Source organism: Thamnophis elegans, chromosome 4 (assembly GCF_009769535.1).
Source record: "Thamnophis elegans isolate rThaEle1 chromosome 4, rThaEle1.pri, whole genome shotgun sequence".
Lineage (NCBI taxonomy): Eukaryota > Metazoa > Chordata > Lepidosauria > Squamata > Colubridae > Thamnophis > Thamnophis elegans.
In genome coordinates, this window is record NC_045544.1 from 125,032,930 (window position 1) to 125,056,971 (window position 24,042).

The 24,042-nt window shown below is 41.1% G+C and overlaps 1 protein-coding gene across 1 annotated transcript in view; it reads left to right on the forward strand.

The window, feature by feature from the left end:
• The window catches only part of GTF2IRD1 (GTF2I repeat domain containing 1), a 172,823-nt gene that overhangs the window by 61,700 nt on the left and 87,081 nt on the right, over nucleotides 1-24,042 (forward strand). Inside the window, 4 exon segments of the mRNA XM_032216806.1 lie at nucleotides 6,015-6,143; nucleotides 14,708-14,849; nucleotides 20,761-20,907; nucleotides 23,302-23,485. Of these exon segments, the coding sequence (XP_032072697.1) occupies nucleotides 6,021-6,143; nucleotides 14,708-14,849; nucleotides 20,761-20,907; nucleotides 23,302-23,485 (596 nt within the window). The 5' untranslated portion in view covers nucleotides 6,015-6,020.

Here is a 24,042-nt window from a genome sequence, read left to right on the forward strand (position 1 = left end):
GAGAGAGTCGGGATTAAATTAAGATGTTTAGCTGAGCCAAAACTCTGTGTAAGATTCTCAGTTTGTGTGGATCAGGATTGCAAAAAGAGAAAAGGAAGTTGTCCCAAAGATGCTGTTCCATTCAGAATTGAAGATGCTTTTTGAATGAGAAGGGAAATGTTTTCAAAGAAAGAAATTGGAAAAATCCAGTTGCCTTTTGAACAGCACTTTTGGGACAATCACAACCTGGATAATGGAGAATCTCCATAAAGAGAAAAAGGAGTTCTAATTCATTAGTTTTGTTCAGGCCTTGATCTAGATTGAGCTTTGTCCTTTGTGTCCAGGTGTGTAAAAGTTTGTGTCCAAGTGTGAGTAAAACGAGTGCCTATTAGTGGTAATGACTTCAAGGCAAGCACTCTCCTTCCTCAGTCTTAAGAGTAATTTGAACTCTGTGGACTGCATATGATTCTTTATCCCCCTTTGGGGGTCTGCAGCAAAACTCTTAAGTTTGCAGCTTCAAAATTCATTGGTAAGCCACCGATGGGAAATGTAAAATGTTGGTATTAAGTATCTGACAGATTTAAAACTACCCTTCCTCTGAGCCCCACAATTGAAATATTTTTACCAACTTATTTGATTACTTCCTTCACCCTTGGTAATTGGGAAAAAAAAGTTTGAAAAAATCTGTCGCTACCCACAAGAAGATGCCTGCCCTACCAGTGTAGTATACCTGCCATCAAAACAGGTAGATATAGTTCAAGTGAGTGTGTGTTTAAATCAGAGGTGGCATTCAGCCAGTTCAGACTGGTTCACCCAAACCGGTAGTGGAAATTGCGGGTGTCCCCCCTGCCCCAGGCTCTATGCTGTCCTATTTAGGCACGTTTTTGAGGCTGGGCGCATGCGTGGAAGGGGCAGGGATGAATCGGGTGCATGTGCGTGAAGCGAGCAGGGGCGCGTGAGGCAAACGGGTGGTAACAAAATATGAAGCCCAGCGCTGGTTTAAATGGTACCATTGTGATTGGAGGCAATCAAATGTTTTGCTCAGCAAAAATTGTCCTAAGTTTCCCAGCAAGGTCAATCAAATCTTTTTCTTTCTCTTGGCAAAAAAAGCTTCTTTTTCTCCATCACATAGTTGGGAAGGACATTGGAGCCCTCCCTCCCTCCCTCCCTCCCTCCCTCCCTCCTTCCCTTCCTCTGAATGCTTAAAGCTATCCTTGACACCATGGTAGTCTGGCAAACAAATTGTGTTAACTGAGCTGGCTTCATTTTTATTCTGTAGAGAGGCATCCTGGGTTTAACAATCTTGCTTCATTAGAGACTCCCTCTCCCTCTTTGCCCTCTCCTTCCTAAACCATTTTTTTAAAAAAACCTGTTCCTTTCTTCAGTCTGGCTGCAGCTAGAATTAGATTGGACCAAATCCTGACAACCTCCCCCTTTTATTAATGGGATCCATCACAAGATGGCCTTCAAATAGGATTTTATGGAACAGCAATTTAGCAGTCTCTCTATTTCTGATGTTCAGGCTGCCAAAGGCATTATTTATGTAACCAAACAAAATCAGGAGGAGGAGGGATAAGAGATGTCTGCAGAAAAAAAAGAGGGAGGAAAGATATACTGGTAGAAGAAAATAAAACCTACTGTAAATAAGAGGATACCTCCACTGTAATAGGCTAATGAGGACTGGGCATGTGAATAACACTATATTTTATTTATTTGGGTATTTCTGTTGCTTTAAGTTTTCATTTCTGTTTCTGGATTTAATAGTTTGCATTCTTTGTACACTGCCTAGAGTGTCAGTGGCCAGGTTGTTTATAAATACTGTAAAATAAATAAAAGTCTTTGTATTATTTATTAGATCTATATATATATCACACCTTTCATTCAGGTGCCTCTCATTCATGTCCAGGTCCTACTTTTGCTATAAGTAACCCTGTGAGGTTATTTGGGCCTGGAGGGAAAGACTAACCGAAGAATTAATAGCAGTTAGCAGTTAGACTTATATACCGCTTCATAGGGCTTTCAGCCCTCTCTAAGCGGTTTACAGAGTCAGCATATTGCCCCCAACAATCCGGGTCCTCATTTTACCCACCTCGGAAGAATGGAAGGCTGAGTCAACCTTGAGCCTAGTGGGATTTGAACAGCCGAACTGCAGAACTGCAGTCAGCTGAAGTAGCCTGCAGTGCTGCATTTAACCACTGCGCCACCTTGGCTCCCTAATTAGAGGAAGGCCTGGCGAAGATTCTTCTCCTTGAAAACAGTGATGGAGAGCATATCAATCATGGGCAAAATGCTATTCTATATTAAGAATGACAGAGAAAGAGATTACTTAATGACACTTACAGACCTAACACTTCTCAAGGATACATGGAACTGGATTTATAGAAATAGAGATGAGAGACCATACTGTGAATTATTTTCCCTTGACCTCATTTAAATAATTCTTTGTGGGTAAAAATGTAGTATGCCAAGGATTGAAGGTTTCAGATTAACAGATTATTAGAGTTGGAAGAGATCTTGTATTGTAGGTCATCTAGTCCAACCCCCTACCCCAACAGGAGACCCTGCACCGGGGTGTCAAACACAAGGCCTGCGGGCTGGATCCGATGTGGTTGGATCCAGGATGTGGGAGCTGTCCTGGAAAATGTAAGGGACTTCCTCACTTTGCTTTGGCCCGGCCTACCCAATGCGGTTTTGGCCCGGTCTACCCAATGGGAAGAGGAAACATCAGCCTAGCAGGACTTCGGTCCAGTCGACCCAAGATGAAGAAGAAGCATGCCAGCAGTTTGGGGAGTGGCATCAAACTGGCCACGCCCAGCCAGCCAGCCATGCCCGCCTGCCCCCCCCCCCAAGGTCAACCACAGCCCTCAATGCGACCCTCAATGAAATTGAGTTTGACACCCTTGCAAATGGTAGTCCAATCTCTTCTTAAAAGCCTCCAGTGTAGGTGTCCATTGGATTTGATTGATCTTTATAGCTCCAGGAGGAAAGTCAGTGTTTTGATTATGATCACATCACTCAACAGTCAACGTGACGTCACTGTTCTTAACATTGGATGGCATTTGTGTTCCTTGTAAGGCAGTGCAACACATGTCTGATTTCAAGGGGAAAAAATCATATTACAGGGTAATAGCAGTTGTTCATTCACGACTTCTGGATATCCAGCTGAGCATGTACTCCGCTCATTTAGTCATTCCTTTTCCACCATTATAAAATGGATTATATTTCTAGCTAAATAGAAGTAATTATGCAAATGAAGGCAAATATATATGTCCTGGGATAACATTGTAGGATCCAATATGTGTTAGCCACAAGGATCAAAAGTTTATTCTTCCAAGCTTTTGGCTGGTGCTGATGCCCAGCCAATCAGGGAACTTCTCTCTGCAGATTATGTGCACTGGGCTGCCCTACAGGTGGTATTTATATGGTTCCTGGTTGTGTGAAGCTTTTAGTAGTTAATTAGGTGTTGATGGCTGGCTAACAATGCTGCAGAAATAGTTTTTTTTCTGAATTTGTCTCTGGACATATGAATCTAGTATATAGAAATTTTAGACAAAGACGTGCCTTTTATTCCTTTCGAGAGAGGATGCATTTTTTCTTTACTTCATGCCAAAAAAACTAAACTCAAAGATAACTTTTTCCTTTGTGCCATCACTTTGCTGAACACTTAATTACCACAGTATTGTCTTATGTCTAAGGATATTTACCCATATAGTATGGCTGCATTACTGTTATCCTTCTCATCTTTTCTACCACTTTCTCCTATTGGTATCTTATGATTACATTATTTTGTTGTTTGTATGCACAGTGAGAGTTTATGCACTGGGGACAAATACCTTGTATGTACAATAACACTCAGTCAATAAATGTCCTGACCCAGCCTTAGCAGAACTAAGAAATAGTCTCCTTGTCCCGAAAAACCCCTTTTTGTTTAGCTACTGTGAATTCATGGTATTCACACACAGAAAAGTCCAGGCAATAATTCTTCCAAGGGTAACTGCAGTACAGACCTTAGATAATTCCTTGGATAATTGCCAGGCCAGGAGCTTCCAGCTAAAGCTGTAAATTAAACACTGTCAAGCAGTCTCTGAGACATGAACCATAATGAGACAAAACTTCCAAAAGAAATCTGAACTGTTGTCTCCTACAACCACCATTCCCCTTTTGCTTCTATTTATTCCCCAGCCAGGGAGGGGCCATTCAGCTTCCAGATGTGTCTTTATTCCCGAGTTGGCTGCTGTTCCTCAGTTGTTCTCCTCTCCTGACAGCTCTGTGCATACGTGCATCTGAAATCGACCCCAGCTGCTCTTCTTCCCCACTTATCTCCGACTCAGAAGGCAGCTGGGAACCTCCTCATCATCCGAGTCTGGTGCCAGCTCCACTGGCAGCTGACAGGCCACAACAATAAAGTATTCTATTCCTACTCCTATTCCTATTCTCATTCCTATCCCCTATCCTGTCCCATCCTGTCCCGTCTCATCCTATCCTAGGGCCTAAGCTGAAGCTAATGCCTTCAACTTCCCTATGACTGCCCTGCCATTTTTCTAGCACCGTATTGTAACAAAGTCATCCTTGTTAGAAGGACATCCTGAATGATCTCCAGGAACTGCTGCCCTTCACCCAGTTCCACCTTTCTTAGTTTTTCAGAAGGTCATGACTTAAGAAAAGGACGAGATCATATCATTAGAATGAAAACAAACATCTGCAGCCAACTGCTAGATTCATTTGTAGATTCCTGATTGTTTGTTTTCCCCTCCTCCTCCTTTCCAGTCTCAGAGTTTTATTACTTTTAGGAACTCTGCCGTCCTTTTCAACAAGAGGGACTGTTTTGCCATAGGCTATCCACCATTAAAAGACTAAAACTAGTCTTTTAATGGTGTGACTTGTGCGAGAACTTGATTGCAGAAGTCCATTGGAAGCAACGAGGAGTTGTTTAGTTTTCTTTTTTTAATGCATGTTCTTGCTTATGAGCAAAAATCTTGTGTAACAGGAAGTCTGTTTGTGGGGCCAGGGGATAGTTGCAGGAGAATGGCAATGTGGTAGTGGTGGTGGAGGAGGAAGAAGAGGAGCAATTGAATTCAAGCAGAGTAATCATTGCAAAACAGTTTGAAATTCTGAAGTAAGTGTGACTTTGCCTATGGGTTTTCTGCTCCATGTGACAGTTGTATCTTTGCGTCTTGGGGACAAAGCCAGTATCTTCATTGGAGGCTACAGTTCCATGGGGCCAAGAATTGGCTTTCATGGGGATTTGCAAAGACTCACCATCCAGGAGGTCCTTGTGTTATTTCTTTATTATTGTAGCATGGTGGTGGGTGCAGTTTGTTTAACCTCTCTCAGTGAAGGCGAGAGAAAGAAATACTGTAATAATCTCTGTCAACCACATCTCCCTACCTTTCTCTCTGTGGAATAGTGCTACCCCGTTTCCCCAAAAATAAGCCCTCCCCGAAAATAAGCCCTCCCCAAAAATATTGCAACGCAGTGACCATACTTGCTGCCTCCTGCACCTCAAAAATAATAAGACCTTCCCGAAAATAAGGCCAAGCACTTTCTTCAGGGGTCATAAGAAAATAAGACCCTGTCTTATTTTCAGGGAAACGTGGTATGCAATCCCCCCCCACCTACTCTCTTAGTAATGTTTAAGTAGCCAACTGGCAGAGTATATTATAAGAAGTCACCAAGCGAAAATAAAATTTCAGTTAAAAGTAAATTTATTTTAAATGAATGAAACCCAGCTAATATAATTACTATATTCAATTAAGTATTTAATGAAGTTCTTTGTAGCACATTTTTAACAATTGCAATCTGGTAGCGGTTTTGGAGAATGCTTTTGGGCAGAGTCAAGACTGTGGGCAGAGTGAGTGGGGGAAACGTATTTTCACCTCTGAATTCCAGCAAGCACTATAATGCTTGAATTGATTTGAGCTCTAGAACAGGGCAGTGCATAACATTCAGAGACTATCTGGTTGTTCTATTGTGGTTTTTGATGTCCAGGCAACCCAAGACTCATCTAACCTTCAGTTGGTTCTTGTTGATTTCAGGCAATCATGGCGCTGCTGGGAAAGCTTTCCGATGGGCTTCTTAACAACTGCAGACCTGACCAATGGCACTTGGTGTTCTCTCAAAAAGATGAAGTTATCACCAGCTTAGTATCAGCCTTAGACTCTATGGTAAGTTTTGGGCGAGTTGTATGTATGGAAGAAACGTATCTTTTCAGTAGATGTAGTTGAGAGCCAAGATCTCTCTGTAACTTGGTAGCCAATGTTGTGTTAAGACTTTGGATTAAGTCTTGAAAGTTCCAAGATCACATTTATTCTCAGCCAAAGGAATTCACTGAGTTATTTGGGGTCAGTTATTTTTCCCTCAACTCACATAGGCCATTTTGAGATCCTAAAGTAAAGGCCGGATATCAGCCAAAATACAAATTAATTATATGTGGCAACAAGCTTAATTCATTTTGAAATCATGTATATTTTTTCACAGTTGGGGCAAATAGATTAGCTCTTTGCAAAATGTTTGCTTTGAGTAGTGGGGCAGATCAAGAAACATCCAATTACTATGTGATATACCATATTATAATTATTGTCATCCTCTTCCTTGAGGATGAGTCCAGAGTAGTGTACCCAAACAAGGAATAAAAACAAAAGCTGTACTAAAAAGAATTAGCTAAAATAGCTCGCGATGATCATCCATCATCAGGAATGTACCAATTTACTTAAAAAGTTCATTAATAAAGATTGTTTTTGGAAGGCCAGTCTTGAAGCTCTAGAGAAATTTGGATGAACAAGCATGGTTTCTTCACCACTCCAGTAAGAGCCTCTGTAAGAGCCGAGGTGGCGCAGTGGTTAAATGCAGCACTGCAGGCTACTTCAGCTGACTGCAGTTCTGCAGTTCGGCTGTATATTTGTATTTGTATTTGTATTTATTAGTATTTATAGGCCGCCCTTTTCCCTGAGGGGACTCAGGGTGGCTTACATAAAATGGGGAAGGAGGGTACAGACAATAGACACAAGACAGTACATAAAAGTAAAAATAGTAAACAACATTCATTCATCATTCGGGTGGGGGCAGATTATCTTTATCCCCAGGCCTGACGGGCTAGCCAGGTCTTAAGGGCTGTGCGGAAGGTCTGGACGGTGGCGAGGGTACGAATCTCCACGGGGAGATCGTTCCAAAGGGTCGGAGCTGCTACTGAAAAGGCTCTCCTCCGTGTGGTTGCCAGCTGTTCAAATCTCACCGGCTCAGGGTTGACTCAGCCTTCCATCCTTCCGAGGTGGGTAAAATGAGGACGCGGATTGTTGTTGGGGGCAATATGCTGACTCTGTAAACCGCTTAGAGAGGGCTGAAAGCCCTATGAAGCAGTATATAAGTCTAACTGCTACTGCTATTGCTACTCCAAATTTTTCTCTCTCTCCCAGCCCAGCTTACTTCTATCTCCTTTTTTGGGCACAGGGACGTATTTTCGAGGGCCTATTTTATTTTTAAAGATTATCTGTGTGCCCTAGGTGGTTTTAGAACTGTGGGAGATGAGATATTTATTCTTTTTGGATCCATTTTTTATCCTGTTAACATGAAGAAGATACTGTCATTTTCACCATTTCACAATCCCATTTATATCCCAAGTGACTTTGTACTCCTAATGTAATGGTGGGTTGCAGGCGATACACCCTGGTACGGGCATACCTGAGCCTGCCTGGAGCACTGGATACCGTTCTGGTACGAAATTTGAACAAATGTCTACTTCCTGCTCTTTCTATGATGTCATAGCATGTTTGCAAATATTCCAGCTGCCAAAAAAATAGAAAGAATAGAAATAAATTTGGCTGGAGCCAAAAATTTTACGTAAGTGATAGGTAAAAAAAAAGCTTTGTTTGTAGCTTTGTTTCAAAATGTGGCCGCAGATTTATGGAAGAAACAAAGAGCTTGTGTCACTTTAGATGGCTGTTGCAGGGAAATTGCTCCAAGGGCTAGAGTCTGAAGAGGAAATGGCTTGTATCCGTAGCTAAAAGAGCTTTGAAATCAATCCTTAAAAACACATATTGTGGTTTCTGTTAACCTTCATGTTGGCATAGAACATTTCAGATGTCCTTGTTTTATCAACTCTGGTGCTTGCTTAACCCCAACCCCACCCCAAATGACAAAAGTTTTATTTTCTATTACAAAAGAATATATTTTTTTAAAAAAAGAGTCATAATTTCCCAACCCTTATTTTCTTGTTTTTTCAAACCCCTATGGAAATGTTACATAAGTCAACCTTTCCCCTCCCTGCTGAATAAGATACATACCTGGCACAGTCTTTGAAACGAATCTTTAATGTGGAAGAGATTAGGAAAGAGATAAGGAGTATTTATGCATAAATTTGCAGCCTATTAACATTTTAAAAAATACTGAAATTAATAGCAATATAGCAGTAGACTTATATACCGCTTCATAGGGCTTTCAGCCCTCTCTAAGCGGTTTACAGAGAGTCAGGATATTGCCCCCAACAATCTGGGTCCTCATTTTACCCACCTCGGAAGGATGGAAGGCTGAGTCAACCCTGAGCCGGTGAGATTTGAACCGCTGAACTGCTGATCTAGCAGTAGCCTGCAGTGCTGCATTTAACCACTGCGCCACCTTGGCTCTGAATTAAGCCTAATTCAGAAGAATATTTCTAGATTGAACATTTAGAGTTATTTGGACAAATGACCTGAATGGTATGACTCCTAAACACATTGGACAATTGGAGACAATTCTGTGCTCAGTTATATAATATATAATAAAAATTAATACTAATAGCAATAGCATAGGGGAGGCTTCTGTGGGGCAAGGCTGAAGGAGAGAAGGCGATAGGATAGGAGACGCCAGATCACATAGTTTCGTAACTGAGCACAGGTATTAGCTAGTTTCTAATATTAGGCCAAAAGCAATATGTAAGGGTAGACAGTTTGTACTTCCTTTTAACCCTGAATTCCTGAGGAATATGGAATAGCAAGGACGACAACCTTCTGGAAGATTTGGATGCCAAGAAGAAGAAGAAACTTCTCACAAAGACCTTGTAGGAAGTTTCTACCCAGACCAACTTGGAAATGAGATCTAGACATCTCCCTGTTTCTCCGGTCAAGCAAATGAAAGCAGAATAATGAATATGATTCAGTATGATATAAAAGACAGGGGCACATAGCACATCTTGGCCTTATGACTCTATTCAAAGCATGTGGAGGAAAAAGTGAAAGTTTGACTGGCCCTTCATTTGCCTTGTCACTGCTGAGCCACAGAACATCAGTTGTTCTTCCTGATGCAGCTTTAAAGAAAATCCTGCCTTTTCTGTCCAAAGATTTGAATCAGGTTTTGAACGTTTTCATTCAATTTTAATTTTTTTTTTAAAAAAAGCATTCTTTTAAAAAAAGTCAACCCACATACTCTATTTTAACTGTAGGTAGAACTTAAATCTTAAATAACTGAGCAAGTTACAATTATAATAAATAGCAAGGCTTTGATCATAAGTAAGTGAAAGGACCCTTCTCTTAATAGCAATAGATTTATATACTGCTTCACGATGCTTTACAGCCCTCTCTAAGCGGTTTACAGAGTCAGCCTATTGCCCCCAACAATCCGGTCCTCCTTTTATCCACCTCAGAAGGCTGGAAGGCTGAGTCATCCTTGAACTGGTCAGAAATGAACTGCTTTCAGAAAACGTTATATTTGGATCGGTGAAGTCTATCTGCTTTCATTTATTAATTACTTTTAATATACACATAGTCCTTGAATTAAGACCATAATGGAACCTGCCTATTAGCAGTTGTAAGTTGTAAAACGCTGAGTTCTTGAAGTGCAGTCACATGACTGGGGCGGGGGGGAGGGATGGGGATTGTTGGAACTTTGGATCTGGATCATAAGTCTCCTTTTTCAGGTAAGTCACAACTTCAAACAGTCGCTGAGTGATCAATACTAATTTGAGGACTACCTGTACTGCCTTTTTGTCAAAATATTATTCATGGTCCTACTTATAAACACGAAATGCCTGGCCGAGTATGGACAATTTAGAGTGATAGAGCATGAAGCTTGGAAGTTTCCTTAGAGATCATCTAGTCCAAGCCTTTATTCAGCGCAAGAGTCCATTATTACTACTGTACATGTCATGTCAGACAAATGCCAGCCAGCCTTTGTTTAAATGATGAAAGAGAATAGATCACTTTCTGAAACAGTCTATTCTGCTGTTAAAGAGCTTTTATTCAGATTTTTTTTTTCCTTCTGATGTTCAGCCGTGCTTCCTTACAGTTAAGCCTTATACAGTACTTCATTGTCCTGCCTTCTGGATTGCTCTGCCTTGTCTTCTATGGACCTTCAGATACTTGAAGAGGACTGTCATTCTCTTCTCACATTCTTCTTTTCTCTGGGTTGAACACCTCCATTACATCCAATTGTTTGTCCAATCCAGGCGTGAAATGCTACCAGTTTGGGTGGGCGGCCGTTTTTGCTTCCAGCAGGCTGTCCCAAAAACGGGGTGGTGCGGATGGTGAGAGTTGCTGAGAAAGAAAGAAAGAAAGAAAGAGAGAGAGAGAGAAAGAAAAAGAAAGAGAGAGAGAAAGACAGAGAGAAGGGAGAAAGAAAGAGAAAGAAAGAAAAAGAAAGAAAGGGAGGGAAAAAGTAAAGGAAGGAAAGACTACATACCTGACACTAGACGCAGCTTCATAGGATAATCCAGGGCTGGAAGGGACCTGGAGGTCATCTAGTCCAACCCTGCTCCAGCAGGACATTGTTAAAGTGAGTTTCTGTCTTCTGATCCCCCAGTTACATGACTTCATAGTTACATGACCCCACCAAGCCACGCCCAGAAAACTGGTAGTAAAAAAAAAAAAGATTTCACCACTGGTCCAATCCCCTTATCATCCTGGTTTCTTTGTTCTGGACACATTCCAGGTTTTTAGTATCTTTCCAAATGGACACCATATTATGGGGGTGGTCTGTCCAGTGCAGCAAAGAGAGGAATAATGACTCTTCTTAATCTTCACTTCATACTCTTGATGGAGCCTAGGACAACATTTGCTTTGCTTTGCAACTTCATCACATGGTTGGTTCATGTTAAGTAATGATCCACTAAGACATCCAGATGCTTTTCACCTGTGCTGCTGCTTATTATGGTTCTCCCGCAGAATGGTCTGCTGCTCCCACCCTGTATTCGTGCTTAATCTCTATTGACATTCCTCTTGCTGATTTTTGCTTAGAGTTCCTGCTTGTCAAGTTCTTCCTGAATCTTGGTACAGGAACTGTCTTTCTGAGATGTTTGCTAACCTGCCTATCTTTGGGCTCTTCTGATTCTAGTCCAGTTTCAAACTTATGCAAACTGTATTGTCTCAAGGCTGGGCAGCTTTACAAGACTCCTTAGGGAAACAATTGTAGTTCAGTGACAAGAATTTACACCTTGCACAAATGGCTTGGGTTCAATTTTCAGCATCTTCCGCTGTGACGGAGAAAGCTCCTTGTCTGAAAATATTAATTCTAAACTACTAAATATATCTTGAATCGATGTGTTTTTTTCCCTTTTAACCCCTCACAGTCTTCTAATTAAACAATTAAACATATTGCCATCATTACAACAGAGTATTCAATTTGAGATGTGGCTAAAATTATGTTGAGAAGATCAAATAAATATATTTAAAGTAGTCTTCACTGAGCCAGTGGTTGGGTTCATATGTTGTGCTAAGGCTTAACCATGATTTACTGAATGAATTGCAATTATTTGGCTTTTTGTGCATTTAGAACCATTATATTAGTCACAGTCATTAAGTTTATTCAGCACGTTAAGCCAAACCAAAAGAACATTATGGCTTAGATTGATATGTGATTCAATTTCCTCATTTTAGAGATTGCATCAAACCAGGTTTTATGGCACCATAATTTAGAATTCAAGCAAAGTGTTTCCAACTGTTTCAGCAAATAATGCTTTTTAACCAATTTGTCTGCTTCTGTTTCAGCCATTAGCGTCTGTGGTTTCTGGTACAGAGGACTCCAGAAGCAGAGGAGTGGACAATTTACTGTAGTTTTGTTAATTTGGATGTCAAACCAAACTGCAATATCTTGGACAGAAAATATTGTGGTTTGCAAATGCATTTAAATCTAGGGATTACAAAATGATATTCCCATAGCATGGGTTGCGAATGCTCTGCGACAGTGGTTCTCAACGTTTTCTTCACTACGGACCCCATTTAAATATCTTTTGTGGCCATGGACCATGACCAAAGACCACCAAGACTGAACTCAAAATTTGAATCATAACATTTCTTGACACCTTCTGTCACAACATTGTGGACTCTCAGGGCTTCGTGGACACAGATTGAGAACCACTGCTCTCTGACATTTAGAGACCTCAACCTGCCCTCAAAACCAAGACTAAATTATTGTTATAATAATAATAACAACAACAACAACAACAACAACAATAATGGAATATAGAATATAGAATAACAGAGTTGGAAGGGACCTTGGAGGTCTTCTAGTCCAACCCCCTGCTTAGGCAGGAAACCCTACACCACTTCAGACAAATGGTTATCCAATCTCTTCTTAAAAACTTCCAGTGTTGGAGCATTCACAATTTCTGGAGGCAAGTTGTTCCATTGATTAATTGTTTCAGGAAATTTCTCCTTAGTTCTAAGTTGTTTCTCTCTTTGATTAGTTTCCACCCATTGCTTCTTGTTCTACACTCAGGTGCCTTGGAGAATAGTTTGACTCTCTCTTCTTTGTGGCAACCCCGGAGATATTGGAACACTGCTATCATGTCACCCTTAGTCCTTCTTTTCATTAAACTAGACATACCCAGTTCCTGCAACTGTTCTTCATATGTTTTGGCCTCCAGTCCCCTAATCATCTTTGTTAGCAATAGCAATAGCAGTTAGACTTATATACCGCTTCATAGGGCTTTCAGCCCTCTCTAAGCGGTTTACAGAGTCAGCATATTGCCCCTAACAACAATCCGGGTCCTCATTTTACCCACCTCGGAAAGATGGAAGGCTGAGTCAACCCTGAGCCGGTGAGATTTGAACAGCCGAACTGCAGAACTGCAGTCAGCTGAAGTAGCCTGCAGTGCTGCATTTAACCACTGCGCCACCTCGGCTCTTTGTTGCTCTTCTCTGCACTCTTTCTAGAGTCTCCACATCTTTCTGTGGGCATGGCTTGGTGAGTATGGTCTGGCTTGGTGGGCCTGGCTTGATGGGCGTGGCAGGGGAAGGATACTGCAAAATCCCCATTTCCTCCCAATCAGCTGGGACTCTGGAGGCAGAGAATAGATGGGGGCGGGGCCAGTCAGAGGTCATATTTACTGGTTCTCCGAAATACTCAAAATTTCCGCTACCGGTTCTCTAGAACTGGTCAGAACCTGCTGAATACCACCTCTGATACCATTAGATGTTTCTTGTGATCAGCTTTTAAAAAGTGGGAAGGCTAATGCTGCGCAAAATACCGCAAGCACTAGAACCCTAAATTTAAATACACAGATTTGCAAACAGTGGAGCTTTCATGCACCCCCCCACCCCCAATGGCTAACTCTAGAGATGAATGTGACTGCTGCATTTTGAAGTAAGTGCAGTCTTCATGGGCCTCCTCATATACAGAGTCATTCAGGGGTGGGTTCCTGCCAGCATTACTACCGATTCTGCATGCAAAATTTTTTGCCTGACCTTGCACACAACATTAAAAAAGGGGGGGGGAAACCCAACATTTTTCCAATGAAGATTGTTCTGTGCATGTGCAGAACAGAAAATCAAGTTGGTGCCGCTGAGATAGAACCGGTTTGGATGCGTGTCCAGCCGAGTTACTACTTACTTGTCCGAACTGGTCGGAACCCACCTCTGGTGTCATTCCAGTAGCCCAACTGGACTACGTAGTGAAAGTACACAGCGGCATGCATAGCAGCTTTCAAATCCACTGTTAAAATATGCTGATACAATGACACTGGAAAAATACTGACATGATAGCAGTTTTCCAATATATATATAAGGGACTGCCACAAAGAAGAGGTCGTCAAATTATTCTCCAAAGCACCAAAAGACAAGACAAGAAACAATGATTGAAACTAACCAAGCAGAGAAGCAACCTGGAATTGAGGAGAAACTTCCTAACAGTGAGGACAACTAACCAGTGAAACAGCTTGCCTTCAAAAGTTGTGGGTGCTCTCCATCACTGGGGGTTTTTAAGAAGAGACTGGACAGCCATTTGTCTGAAATGGTATAGGGTCTCCTGTTTGAGCAGGACACTGGACTAGAAGACCTCCAATGTCCCTTCCAACTCTGTTATTCTATTCTATTCTACTCTACTCTATTCTATTCTATTCTATTCTAATTTAGCTGTGGTCTGGGGAAAGGTTTGTGAATGACTTGTGTGAAGATTCCCCGATATCCCACCCTTCCATTAAATCCTAAAATAAATTATCTCAAGAGCGAACTCTTCCCATGAGGTGTTTTTCTCTCCTGGGGAAATTCAGTTTCTTTATCTACAAATCAAGTTCAATCAATTTGTTCCAAGTAAAAAAAAAAATCACTTCTGAAAGCCAAAAGGATTCAGACCCAGGAAAAGCCAAAAGTACGTTGGTTGAGTTTTGATAATACATTTTACAAGATCAGCAGCTAACTCAGTTAGAAATCCTTACTGGTGGTTTTAATAGTGCATAATCACAAGTCTCTCCCATCTTCTCTTCTTTTCTCGTCTTTCTAAAAATGCATTGAAATGACAACTCTTCCATTTTCTCTTCCTTCTCCAGTGCTCAGCCCTTTCTAAACTCAACACGGAGGTTGCCTGTGTTGCTGTCCACGATGAAAATACTTTTGTAGTTGGGACAGAAAAGGGGAGGCTGTTCATGAACACAAGGAAGGAGGTCCAGGCCGATTTCAAAAAGTTCTGCAGTAAGTATTCGAGTTGCCTTGGCAAAGCCAGCAATTATGTAACCGTGTGCCAAATTTAATGCCAGCATCTGCCAGGCTTAACTGCTTAGTTGCTGTCATTGACATGCCTGATGGTTGTCCACTTAAACCTGGATCTATCTGGCCAGGGGTGGTTATATGTCAGGTTCGTGGGAGTTTTATTTTTTATTAACTAGTTTGATCTGTCAGCTGGATCTTGGGGTGGAAAAGTGAATGAGAATAGCAGTATTAAAAACAGGTTGCTCAGCTATCTTTTGGCTTGATTCGGGAATTTGTTTTTTTCAGCAATAATATTTTGGCTATGTTCTCAAAAATATTGTCTTCCTTTTCTTTGTTTGGGGAGTGTTCTCTATGTGTGTTTGTCTGGGGTGGGTAGACAGAATGCTTTTAATCCAATGTTTCTCAACCTTGGCCACTTGAAGATGTCCGGACTTCAACTCCCAGAATTCCCCAGCCAGCAAATGCTGGCTGGGGAATTCTGGGAGTTGAAGTCCAGACATCTTCAAATGGCCAAGGTTGAGAAACACTGTTTTAATCGTTGCCATTGTTAACAACTGGGTGTCATAACCCTTCTTCTAAACTGCAAATCTTTCTTTAAGGTAAAGATAATTAGGTTTAGGGCATTGGTGGCTTTCAAAATTTTATAGAACCTCTTCTGTAGGTGTGGCCTGCTTTGTGGGAGTGGCTTGCTGGCCATGTGACTGGGTGGGCGTGGCCAACTTGTAAAATGTGGTGAAACTCACTTAACAATGCTCTTGCTTAGCAACCAAAATGTTGGCTCAGAAACTCTGACATTTGAAGCACGCAAGTCTTAAAGTTGTCAAGTTACAAAACCCTTGCACCCCTAACCCTTTAGAAACCACACACACACACACACACACACCGGGATGTTCAAACCTGACAGCTTTAAGACTTGTGGACTTCAACTCCCAGAATTCCTCCTCTCGCTTCTCATCTTGATGATGTGAGGGCGAGCGGGGTGGGGGGAGGGAGCTGGAACTGGTTCAAAACTGCACTGTAGATTTGTGGAACCTCTTTTATAGGTTAGAACTGGCAGGAGCCCCCCCCTGGTTTAGGGGCTCTGATTTGCTTTTTATTAATTTTTTAAAAAAACCCACTGTGACCTGCAGGATTCCCCGGCTTAATGTACTTCACTTTGTGACTGAATTAACCCATTTTCTGGATTTACATAATCTATTGAGCTATCAGCTAACTAATAATAGAAATAGAAGTCAAGGTTAACATTAATCAACCTTGGCATATTGATTATTTATTTATTATACCCTAATAAGATGTAGGTCTAGAGCTATCTTTTGAATGATATTGTTCTTGGTGTTTTAGACTTTTTGCTTTCTATGGTTATTTTCCTAAATAGGATATGTAAACATCTTGGAGCATATTTTGATTGCAGCCATATAGAAACCCTGTAAAGGAATTTAATAGAGTAATAGACAAACAGTGTCTCCTTGGCTTTTACCTATTTTGACTAAGTATGTTGTCTAAACACCGTTTGGGCTTGCACAACATGCTGTGTCATGAAAAGAACTGGAGCTGACTTAATGTAGCATATTATGCAAGGCTTTTATCTGACTTGGTTAAGTATATTGTACAAATCAGCTATTCAATCTGGCATGCCCAATGGGGTTAGATTACTGCATCCATTGATCCCATACAGCAGAATTGTTTTTACTGAATACTGGAGGCACCAGTGAAGGGAAGTAAGTACCGTATTTTTTGGAGTATAAGACACACCAGAGTATAAGACACAGCTTAGTTTTTGGGGAGGAAAATAGGGGGGGAAAATCTGCCTACCAGGTATTCATTTGGCTAGCATCCTTAGTCTGGTCACCTTCAGCACATAGGTTTGCTGATTTTGAGTCCCCAAACGCTTCTAAAGCACAGTTGATCGTTGGAGAGAGAAGCAATGGGAAAAGCAGGCAAAGCACAGAAGATGCTTCACTCATTAGCGCCTCATTAGGTCTGGAAAAATAGCTTTGAAAAAGCTACATTTGGAATATAAGATGCGCCCAAATTTTCAGCCTCTTTTAGGGGTGGGGGAGTGCATCCTCCTCTGAAAAATACGATAGATGGGCCTGTGTCAAATTCCCACAAACCACATCATGGCTTTTCTCAGTGAATGGACAAGGCATTCAGTGCAAGCTCCTGTGACGTCATGTGCACATGTTATTACTTGTTCCTCCTTGTGGGAACTCATGCATGTGAGCCCAACCTTAAGGACTACGAGCCGGAAAGGGGAAATTAGAAGTATACCCCCTCTGTCACATATCTGGCAGTCAGAATTAGCACTCTTCAAACCTTTAAAGTCAAAGACCTAAAGGAGAAGCCTGCGTGAGTTTCTTGTCCAATTTGGCAGCAACTTCTGAGATGCAATACACATGCAGCCACAGGCAATGGAAAGCAATAAAAAATCCCACAGACGTTCTACATTATAAGCAAGTGGTTTTAAATATGATAGGAGAACTGTAGGCAGGCGACACTGACCTTATGCTTGGGGCTGGAAGGCAGGACATCTACTTTTTAACCTCTTTGGTGGAAGTGCGTGCAAATATCAGTCTTGCTTGGCTGCCAAAATCAACATTGCCTGGATTATCTGAGATGAAGCTGAGTGTTCTTCACTTATACATTTTGTCCATGGTCTTATTCATTTCGGAGCATTCATAAAGATGTTGGCCTTTTTTTTTCTCCTTGTTGGGACACATGGAAATTTTCTTCTGCTGCTTCCTCTTTTTATCTGCTTTAGGCTCCCATTATTACAGACTAAAAGAGAATCCTCAACTTGGTATTCTTCAGAAAGATTGGGCTACATTATAATTGCAAGACACCTCCATGTGTCTTGTTTATTAGGATGAAGTATGTTGTTTTCCAATCTGTTTGGAGGACAGCTGGTTGGGGAAGCTGATGCAGATCCTGGATGTTAAGTAGTTTCAATTATCCTATCCTGACATTGTTGTCAGTAACAGAGGCAATGTTTAACAGTAATAGTGTTGTGAAGAAACAGTTATAATTTAAATGCTTCCATGGCTGTCATCCGTCAGATATTGTAACTTTTGCTTCCAATTTATATCTCTCTACTTAATCATATTTGTTCCTTTAAGTACCGTGTTTACCCAAAAATAAGACAGGGTCTTATTTTCTTTTGACCCCCGAAATAAGCATTTGGCCTTATTGTCGAGGAGGTCTTATTATTTTTGAGATGCAGAAGAAGACGAGCGTTGTCACCTCATGGCTGCTGCTGTGTTGCAATATTTTCGGGGAGGGCTTATTTTAGCACATGCGCTCAAAAGCCCGATTGGGCTTATTATCTGGGGAGGTCTTATTTTTGGTGAAACAGGGTAGATATAGATATATAAAATAGCCTTTGCATTCCTCATAAAAATTATACTTCGAGGTCATTCAGTGAATGTGTCATCCTGGTTGTTTGAAGACTCTTGTTATTAATTCATGATGTAATTAATTAGTTCACTTAACTGGTACTTGATTGGGGATGTTATTGTATTGTTCCCAGTAGATTTATGTTCTTCTGTCTGTTTATATGACTGTATGTCAGCTGGAATTGTTTGATGAGACCGTAGAAATTACGAGTCTTCGAGAAATAAGGGGGGTAAAGAAATATTGGTGATGATTATGTGTCACTATGTCACTGTTGACTCTGCAGCCATGTAGACAGCTCTGTAGACTTAACAATAGAGCCAGGTCTTTGCATAATGTGTCATAAGATAATGATAATTTCACCTTGGTAATTTGTGCATTGAGTAAGAACACTGGATTGATTTCTTCTGTGCCATCATGTGTTTTCATGGTTATCCATGATATTCTTAAAAGACTCTCCAATACATAAATGGATGGAGGAATGAACAGATGAATAAGATAAATTATAGTCTGACTTTCCAAATTAAAACCATGGGAGACATAATTTGGAATAATGCCTGGAGTAGTTGGTATGATAATAGGTGGTATCTTTCTCCCTGCTAGACTGTAAGACTAATGGTTTTAAAATAAAAAGAAGTTGAGAATAAAACACAAACCTAACCAAATTGTTGAAGATTGTTTTTTTTTTAAATAAAGTTCCTATATTATCATTGAACACTAGGTTTTATATTTAATTATATTTTTCAAGTTTTCAATTTATTTACTACCTTTTATGTATATTTATATAATTATTGGTGTACTTTTGTGATCTGTTTAATCTTAAACAAATTCAGAATAATAATAGATCATCGTGATACTATTAATGACGGTCAGTGCTATAACAATGTAATATGGGACAAGGAGAAAGACAATATCTCTCTATATAAAAATGGCTTTGAGTGTGTGTGTTCCAGCATAACTCTGGAAAGCCTCTAGCAATTTCAACCAAGCTTGGTACAAAGATGACTTACTCTCTAGAAACAAATACAGTGGGGGTAAGACACCCTTAACACCCCTCAGGGTGTGTGTTCTGTTAGGATACACCCTGCTGTGCCTTTAAATGGCTTCTACTGTACTGCCGTAAAATGGCTTCTACTGTACAGTGTAGTGGAGTTGCCATGGTAACGGCTTTACAGTATTCACAAGGGGGCTTCCTCTGGTAAGAGGGAAAATCCATCATTAGAAATAACGTTTCTGGGGGCACAGGGAAAACATTTTTAACTAATTTAATTGTCCCCGAAATCAGGGCTCGGAGAAGTTGCTCTTGCCACCATCTCTTCAGGAATTGCGGCGACGTTAATGAAAGGAGAGAGGACAGCACATTCCGCACTTACGTTGCCACTTGACATCGCCATTCCTGTCTTAATACAGGACTGGGATAAGCAAATACCCGGGCAAAAATTGGTTATCAGCTAGTATTTCAATAAAGTCTATGTACTACCTGTATGGATGCACCAATATACAGATCTCTGAACCCAAAGATGCATTGTTTTCCTATGACTGATAAAGAAAGTTTGGGGTCTAAATACAACCTCTCAAGGCTTTTCCAGGTTCATGAATGAGCAGAACATTATATTGGCATGACATTAACAGTGCGTGTTGCCAATCCTTACAATGATTCTCTTGCCTCTGTTTGAAGCAGCTGCAGTCACCTGTCTTTTGCCAAGGTAATGAATGACAAAACCTATAGATCAGGGGTGTCAAACTCAAGGCCCGGGGGGCTGGATCCAGCCCATAAGGTACTTAAATCTGGCCCATGGAGCCACCCTGAAAACAGCAAAGGTCTGGCCTGTGGTGCTTCTGCCAGTGAAAATGGGCTCCCGAGCTCCGTTTTCGGCTGTCACGGCCTCCTGCAACCCTCTGCCAGTGAAAACAAAGCTCGGGATGGCCGGTCCCCTGAGGTCAAACGCAACCCTGATGTGGCCCTCAATGAAATTGGTTTGACAACCCTGTTATAGATGAATGGGAAGACCTAAATGGCCTGGTTGCAGACAGATCATCATGGAGAAAATCTCTCTATGATGTTTGGTCATATTTGCGTCTTGTTTGGAAAAAGCCTTGAACTACAACTCCCAATCTGTCTCATTATTGAACTCCATTAGCTGAGGCCACTGGGTGTTGTAGTTCAGCAATACGTTCAGCAATATGAGTCAACGTTCCCCATGCTTGCTTTAAGGAGAGAACACGGGAGAAATACAACATGTAAATCAATTGGTAGGCAGATTCCAAGGAATGAAATGATGAGGGGTGGTGGACCGCAGATAGGCTTGGTGGTGATGTCACAGAGTATCATCCAACCTCATAGAATATCAAATAGGGGATTCTGCATTTTGCATATATCCATCATTAATAACAGCTCTACCCTAAAACTGAAAAATTGACTGATAATAACAACACAGCATCTCCTGATTTGCCATCTTTTTTCTCTCTCTCTCTCTCTCTCCTGCTACCTCCCTCCCGGCAGGAGTCCAGCAGAGCAAAGAGCATGATCTGGACGGCCAGAAGAAGGCAAAAGATTTTGGTCGGACAATTCCTCGGATCTCCCCAGATCAGGGATCAGATGTTTATCTCCTCAGGAAGATGGTAGAAGAAGTCTTTGATGTGCTTTATAGTAAGGAATAGCCTTGATTTCCCTTGGGAATTGGGTTTGCCAAGTGGCAAACTTGGGGGACCTTATGGCCAGTTCCCTACTTGTTTCTCCCCCCCCTCAAGTTTTATTTATTTTATTTATATAACATCCAATTTTCATCGAACAGCGTGTGTTCTGGGTACAATTGTTCTTAAGTAAATCATATTATACATTTTTGTTGTTATAATTCCTCTCCGTCATATTAATGATATAATAATATAATAATACCCTAACATTAATATTTAACATTTAACATCATCTTCTTTAACAATTCTCCTCTTTACCATTTCCTCCAGTTATACCTCCTCCTTTCCAACGTTAGCCATTGATAAAATATGTCCCATATGAAAAAGTATTCCATTTCTTCTTCATCCTTAATAGCAATCTATCTTAATAGTTAATCTATCCATTTCTGCACAATGGTTAATCTATCCATTTCTGCGCAGTCTAAAATTTTCTTGATCACATTCTCCTCAGAAGTTCCGTGCTTGTATGGCTGGGAGAATGGAAGATCCAAAGGGTTGGATTTAACAGATGGGAGAACTGGTTATCCATTAGGCTGCCAGATAGTTACTGTTTCCTCTTAGGATAGTACTGGGAATCCATTTAAGGCACTGTGGTGGCATCTTAACCTTTATTCAGGCCCAAATCAAGAGGCTTTGTGGAAGGATGGGAAACATTTAAACCTCTGGTTATAGTTGAACTACAAATCCAAATATCCCGACTGTTGGGTATACTTGGATGGCTAGACGTTAAACATCTACCTGAGAGTCCTGGGTGTTACTTTTTATTTTCACCTTAAAGCCACAGGTTAGGAAAGCTGATATAGAAAATAAGACAGCTACAAATGTTCCCACTTTGAGATTTTAATGCCCTTTACAGTAGCTTCATCATTGATTATTATTAGCACTGCTACTACTTTATTCCGAGTTTTTACTGCTAGTATTTTTGCAGTTGAGTAGTTTTATGAGGTACGCCATCCATCCAAGCATGAGGTGGCCTTATAAATCAAATAAGTAAGTAAGTAAGTAAGTAAGTTAAGTTAAGTAAGTAAGTAAGTAAGTAAGTAAGTAAGTAAGTAACCAAGCAAGCAAGCAAGCAAGCAAGCAAGCAAGCAAGCAAGCAAGCAAGCAAGCAAGCAAGCAAGCACTCAAGCAAGCACTCAAGCAAATAAATAGGTTATTTTCTGAACAATCCATTTGATTGTTTTTCATTTCCTTTCTCTGTTGCCCACCCCCACTGATCGTAAACATTTATTGCATGTTGTGCCCTGTTTTTAGAAGTGAGGAGGGGTATACTTCTTTCTTTTGCAAAACTTAGTGATTCCCCCAAAATTTCTGCTGTCTCTCTCTTTATAGATAGACAATGCCATTTTTATTGCATACACGTCCTCAATTGGAGGACACGTCTGGTTGATGCCAACTTTTGCTTGAGCATAAGCCCTTTACCTGCAACTGGCACCTCTGCTTAAGTCTTACTACAGATAATATATGCCTAAATCCAGAGCAGTGTTTCTCAGTCTCACCGGTTCCACCATAAAACCGCGTTCGACTAAAGCGCGCTTGACGAAACCGCGTACCTGACGTCATCACAGCGTGACGAAAAAAGCACGCTGTGAGTGCTAAAGCTAAAATTAACCCCTAAACCTAAACCTAACCCCCGAAACCTAACCCTAAACCTAAACCTAACGCTAAACCTAACCCTTAACCTAACGCTAAACCTAACCCTAACCCTTAACCTAACCCTAACCCTAACCCTAACCCTTAACCTAACCCTAACCCTAAACCTAACCCTTACCTTAACTTGAATCGACTTGCTTTCAAAGCGCTTTTTAAAGCGCCCTTTTTTCTCCGCGGTCGCTCTTGTCGCGCTGCTGATGACGTCAGCGACGCCCTTTAATTGGGCGCGCTTTAGTGGACCGCGGTTTTGTCGTGCCACGAGTCTCACCAACCTTAAGCTGTGTGGACTTTAATTCCAAGAATTCTCCCACTAATAAGATGGCTGGGGAATTCTGGTAGTTGAAATCGACATGGTTGGCAAGGTTAAGAAACACTAATCCAGACGAATGGAGAGCATTATAAAGCAGCTTTTCCCAATTTGGGTGTCATCCAGATATGTGGACTTCAAATCCCAGAATTCTTAGCAATGGCATTGCTGGCTGGGAGATTTTGGGATTCAAAATTGATGCATCTGTAGACCCCTGAGATTGGGAAAGGCTGTTACAAACATTTGATGTACTCCCTTTTGGATAACTCATCCCAAATCCTCTTTCATGGCAGCAGCACAGTGTGACAAAGAGACAGGACAAAGGGATATCTTGTGGCCCGCTCTTGCTTAGATGTCTTTCAGAGTTTATTGTTCTTCCACATTGTCCAGGTGAGGCCTTGGGGAAGAGCAGTGTGGTTCCACTGCCATACGAGAAGTTCTTGAAAGAGCCTGGTTGGTTAACGGTGGTTGGGTTACCTGATGGACTCACATTCAGGAAACCCATTGAATACGATGCAAAGTCCCTGATGGCCATATTAGAGCACAGCCACAACATGCGTTTCAGGATAAAAAGGTAAGAATGAGGTGTTTTGAATTTTTTTTAAAAAAATTCCCTTGTATTTTAGTCAGCGCCTTGCAGATCATGCTGGTTGTACTAATCCATGATAGAAAAATAAAAATATTGACTTGTAATGACTGAAATCGGGAGTTTCCATCTCAAGCATAGAGAAACTCAAAGAAGTAATGTAAGATCGGAAGATGTGGAGAGACGTGGCCCTTAGAATTGCTAAAAGTTGGACACGATTGAATGGATAACATCATCGTCGTCATCATCATCGTCCCTTCTCCCCTGTTTTGGTGCAATTGTAAGGATAGGATTAGAATGTCTATGGAGATTCTCAGTCAACCAAGCCATGGTTGTCCCAAAGGTGTTTTTTTCAAGAGGCAACTGGACTTTCTTTGAAGATGTTTCACTTCTCATCCAAGAAGCTTCTTCAGCTCTGACTGAATGGTGGGGAGTGGATGGATTTATGTGCCTTGCAGGCAGTTGGTCATTTGCATTCTTTAAACCTCCAGGTGGCCTTAACGACTCTCTAAAAGAATGCAAATGACCAGCTGTCTGCAAGGAGT